This window comes from Mastomys coucha, chromosome X (assembly GCF_008632895.1).
Source record: "Mastomys coucha isolate ucsf_1 chromosome X, UCSF_Mcou_1, whole genome shotgun sequence".
In the NCBI taxonomy this organism is placed as follows: domain Eukaryota; kingdom Metazoa; phylum Chordata; class Mammalia; order Rodentia; family Muridae; genus Mastomys; species Mastomys coucha.
The window spans coordinates 42,463,521-42,468,579 of NC_045030.1; the positions used below are offsets into that span (position 1 = coordinate 42,463,521).

The 5,059-nt window shown below is 46.8% G+C and overlaps 1 protein-coding gene across 1 annotated transcript in view; it reads left to right on the forward strand.

The window, feature by feature from the left end:
- The window catches only part of LOC116091265 (homeobox protein OTX1 A-like), a 26,052-nt gene that overhangs the window by 3,761 nt on the left and 17,232 nt on the right, over nt 1–5,059 (forward strand). The window contains exons 3-4 of the mRNA XM_031372490.1: nt 4–58; nt 4,599–5,027. Coding sequence (XP_031228350.1) covers nt 4–58; nt 4,599–5,027 — 484 coding nt within the window. The remainder of the gene's footprint in view (nt 1–3; nt 59–4,598; nt 5,028–5,059) is intronic.

The window sequence follows — 5,059 nt, forward strand, 5'->3', positions numbered from 1 at the left end:
CAGAAGTGCTTTAACAATAGGAGAGCCAAACAGAGGGCCAGTGAGAAGAAAGCTCAGAAGCACACCAACTGGGATCCAGGACCACGTTTGAGTGATGGACGCAGAGGAGCCCTAGGGTACTAAACCTCCAGGAGTCACAGGGTGATGGTGGTGGAGTCACACTTCTGCCATTCATGAGAGAGAGCCACATTTCTCTGTCTCCATTCGAACCACAGTAACACTAAAGAGGAAAATTTCTCCAAGTTTCTTTCTGATTATGGAATGTAGATGCAAAGTGTTCCCTAAATGAGATGCAGATTGGCAAAGAGGTCCTCCTGCTGGAGTTGGCATGCCTGTGTCACCTTCAGTGGCCCCTGCACATCACAGTTCTTTCTGTGTCCTCATATCATTAGCAGGGATTGAAATTACCTCTCACACTAGTGCCAACCACACCCCTGTTCTGACCTTGTGGGAGGGAGCAGAACCCTGTTCAAGGAAGACCCCATTGTCCCCATAGGCTGTCCTGTGTTTTCATTCAGTACTGCCCCCTTCCCAAGCTCTGAGTTCAGTAAGACTGTAGGTCTGCAACTTCCTCAAGGCCAGTCTCGGGATTCAGGGGAGCAGGCAAGTAAGCATTCAACTCAAAAGTAACAAGAGACTCTACCCTGTGCAGGCTGAAAGGGCTTCGTTTACTTTTTTTTCTTCTAAGCCTGGGCAGACAATATATGTGTGTGTATATATAGATAGATAGATAGATAGATAGATAGATATATGTGTGTGTGTGTGTGTTTGTGTGTGTGTAATTTCAGTTTTATTATCCATCAATATATAAAAGTCTCGAATCAGTACCAGCTTTCTAGCTCTATTTTAAACACCAAATCTGCAAACAATTCCATTTTGGCTTTATAATATTCTATATTAAAGCAAACGTTTTAAAATACATACTTTTTACAAGATTATTTAAGGCAGGGTTTTTCTTAAAAGAAAAATCAAAACCAAAGAAGAAAACAACTAACACCAGACCTCCCTCTGTAATTCACACCAGTCGTATGCTTTCCTTATAAAATATTCTTATGGGCTAGAGAGATGGCTCAGTGGGTAAGAGCACTGACTGCTCTTCCGAAGGTCCTGAGTTCAAATCCCAGCAACCACATGGTGGCTCAGAACCATCCATAATGAGATCTGCCCTATTCTGGTGCGTCTGAAGACCAGCTACAGTGTACTTACATATAATAAATAAATCTTAGCCAGGCGGTGGTTTCACACGCCTTTAATCCCAGCACTTGGGAGGCAGAGGCAGGTGGATTTCTGAGTTTGAGGCCAGCCTGGTCTACAGAGTGAGTTCCAGGACAGCCAGGGCTATACAGAGAAACCCTGTCTTGAAAAAAAAGAAAAATAAATAAATAAATAAATCTTAAAAAAAATTTGTTTATAAAATGTATACTGTTGAATTTCAACCAGTAATCTGGTTTAAAGTTGTGCAAATAAACAAAAAATATGAAAATAGTATATCATCAGTCCTTTTAAAAAATAAGTTGTAACAATAGCACTTTTGCCCTGAATCTTGGAAGGCACGCCATGCCCACACCGTGGGATCCAGCAGTGCACAGTACCGTGACTCCTGCTCCTTCATTTCCTTCTGCTGATACAACAAAGCTTTTATATATTATGATAAATTAAAATATTTATTATTGTAACTGATCTACAGAACCACATCGCAGTGGCAGTATATGACACATATACTTAAGTCCATGTTTCCCATCTGTATTCCAGCGGGTTCCTTAAGACTCAGACTTCCCACACTTATGATGTCTATTTTGAAGCCTGAGATGTAACGGTCAACTAAATCCACTGGACAGGTGTTTCTCAGATGGGATTCCCACCATCCTGCATAGAAAGACCAGGCTTTTCCATGGAGTCATCTGTGTGTGCTGAGCAGAATTCATGCATGTATACGCAGTGCTGAGCACACTCCTCCATGGGATAGCATGTTCAGATAGTTTCAGGCTAAAAATATTTGCTGATAAACATGAAATATAAGCAACGCTACTGCGTCTGGATAATAAAAGAAGAGTAAATAAATGTTGGTCAGCACCATGCTGGTTTAAGAAGCAGTATAGTGTATTAAAAAGCTGTATCTGGAGATGTACAGTTCTCCGGTTTTCCAGCAGATAGGTAATCTGGTGTTGGAAGCTTGGGTTAATTAAGAGGACTCCTCAGACCAAGGTCGTGTGCAGTCGGGTACCAGGACTCCTGTCCTTGGGCTCTGTTCCAGTTGTTGGCTGCAAAGGTATGTAAGTTTCCCATCCGGCTCAGGCCCCTCTGGATATGCACAACGTGTATTTCTACATTATTCTGAAAACAACTGATATTAGAAGCATCTATCTTCTTGTTTATGTCATTTAATGAATCTGTGAGAGATTCAAAGGAATGCAGGACTCCTCCCGCAGCCAGACACTTAATTTGTAATAAAATCATAGTGAGCCTGGAGATTAAATCCGTCAGATTTTGGTTTTCAACACAGGGCTGTCCCGAGGCAGAGTTGGCTTGCCTGGATTTCCTGGGCTTCTTCCTCATGCCTCCATCTCATGTCTGTTGGCTGATCAGCAGGCTGGAGTCCCTGGTCTGGTGCAAGCTCATAGCAATAATGAATCGAAACAATATATTTGTATCAGTCATCTCTGAGCCGTATGAACTGAATACATTCCATTCCTTACTCTTTGACAGAAGAACACAGACATCAGAACCAATTGATAGGAATGAATGTGGTTTCTATTGTTGCTTTGGTAGGCTGTTTTGCCTGACAGGGAGCTTAAACCCATCTCTCCACAGTTGCTTCTGATTCTTGGGTCATCCTGTAACTGGCATCCCAGAGAGGGACAGCCAGTAGTTTTCAGAACTTGGAGCAATCTAAGCCAGGGTTACATGCATGCTACACATGCGCTCTGCCCAGGGGGCTACAGCCTCAGACCCTAAATGGGGGTCTTTCCAAAATTGTGCAGAATGAGAGAGACAAACTGTCCTCACCTCCTGAACTCCTTGTCAAGAGTAGTTGCAAGCTATACATAGAAAGACAGGAAAGGCCATGAAACAGACATGTGCGTTTTTGCTCCTGAGTTAGTTTACCAGAACTCTGAGGTGAGCTTGTGGATGAGAGAAAAATTCCTACTCTGGCACCAGGGTTCCCAAATATTCCCACACCAAGAAAGGAACTAGATGTGCGAATGCTAGATATTTAGGGACTTTCTAGTCTTATACTAACCACAGCTTGTCAGGAAACGGTGGCTGCCACGGGATCAGACTAGCCATAGGCCAGTGAAGGAGACCAAGGCATAAAAGTCTGCTCTTGACACTGCCCTTTCAGAGTGTGTGTGTGTGTGTGTGTGTGTGTTCGTGCGCGAGCGTGCACTCTCAAGACAAACGAGAGGAAGTTTAGCACACATATAAAAATTCTCAGTTTTTACCAGCTCCCACGCTCAAAACAATGTGGGGAAGTTCAGCCCAGGCATGACGATTCTCACAGCTTTTACCAGCACTTATCAAAGCTTGACAGTACTACTAAAGTCCCTCTTTCCATTCCCGCTACACCCCAAGTCCATCCCGCGCCCAGTAGACCTGGCGAGGGTGAGCCCTCTGATCTGTGTGCTGAGCCAGCAGGCCCTGCAATTCTGCCCAAGCTCCTGTAAAGGCCGAGCGTGGAAGCACGATGTACTGATATACTACATGTGTTTCACTTTCTGTGAAAGCCCAAAGGAAGAGCCTTCCAGATAAACACATTAGCTTAATATCCAGTCTGTGCCAAGGACCAGGGATCCAACCCTCCTCGGGGCCCCCATGGAGTGGATGGTTGGTGTTTCCATGCCCCATGACCTGGATCCTATCAAAGTCGCTTGAGATCTGTGGTCCTGCCAGCTTAGTCAGACTGAAGCTGGAGCCCTCTACAGTTCCGGGAGGAGGGAGCTAGGGACCCTAGACCAAGAGGTATTTTCAGCTCGTGCTTCTAGCACGACTGAGGGATCTATTTCCTGTTAAATGGTCCACTTCCATAGGAAGTTACTTCACCAGGGCAAAAGGACCCACCAAGTTGCAGCCTTGAAGGCTCCAGCTACACCTTCCATGCCCCATCCCTACATGCACTTCAACTTCAATGCAGGCCCAACGTGCTCTCAGTTTTACTCCTCAGAGGCTCAACCAATAGCAACTGTCAATCGAGCCAGGAAGCCACGAAGGGGAGCCCTGATTGGATAACACAACCTGGGATACTTTCCCCTAGACTAGAAGTGACTCCTTCCTGTTCTAGTAGGGCCCTCCTCCCGGAACTGTAGGGGGCTCCAGCTCACAGTCTGACTAAACTGGAGGGACCAGAGATCTCAAGCGCCTTTGATAGGATCCAGGTCATGGAGCATGGAAACACCAACTCTCCACTCCATGGGGGACCCGAGGAGGAAGAGAAGAAGGGTCAGTGCATGCTAGCTAGGAGTGGTGGGTCGGTCACATCCACGAAGGGAGGCGTGTCCCTCGGAGCTGCCTGGGGACTCTCTGTGCGCTGCAGGCTTCGCCTGCCTTGATGTCATGGCCACTTTGCACCACTGTAGGCCCTCTCACCTGATCTTTCTCTGTTTCCTCACTTTCAGATGCGAAAGCACCCCTGGTCTTGCCCTCTGGGGAGGGAAGAAAGGGGGAAGAGAGTGACCGGTTGGCCCCTGGCCTGGCAGCCTCAGCAGCAGAATGGAGAGGAATAGAACTGGAGGACCGGGGGAGAAAGCGGAAGAAAGGAGAAAAGCCTTCTGCTGTAGAAACTTCCGGCGTCACAGATGAATGGGCCCAAGAGGGTGTCAGCAGCAGTAGTGGAAAGAATGAGTATAGGCCCCAGAAGCCAGTCCCTGAGCATAGGTGGGACGCTGGGGATGTGCAGCATGTGTCAGGGCTGATGCCTCGTGTCCAGCAGATGCAACCTGTGGGATCCTGGGTACAGTCTGTGTCCCAAATGGAGCCTGGTGTACAGCCTGTGACCACTCCTGTGCCCCATGTGCAGCCTATGCCAATCAGTATGCTGCAGGCCCAGTCTATTCCTGTGCCC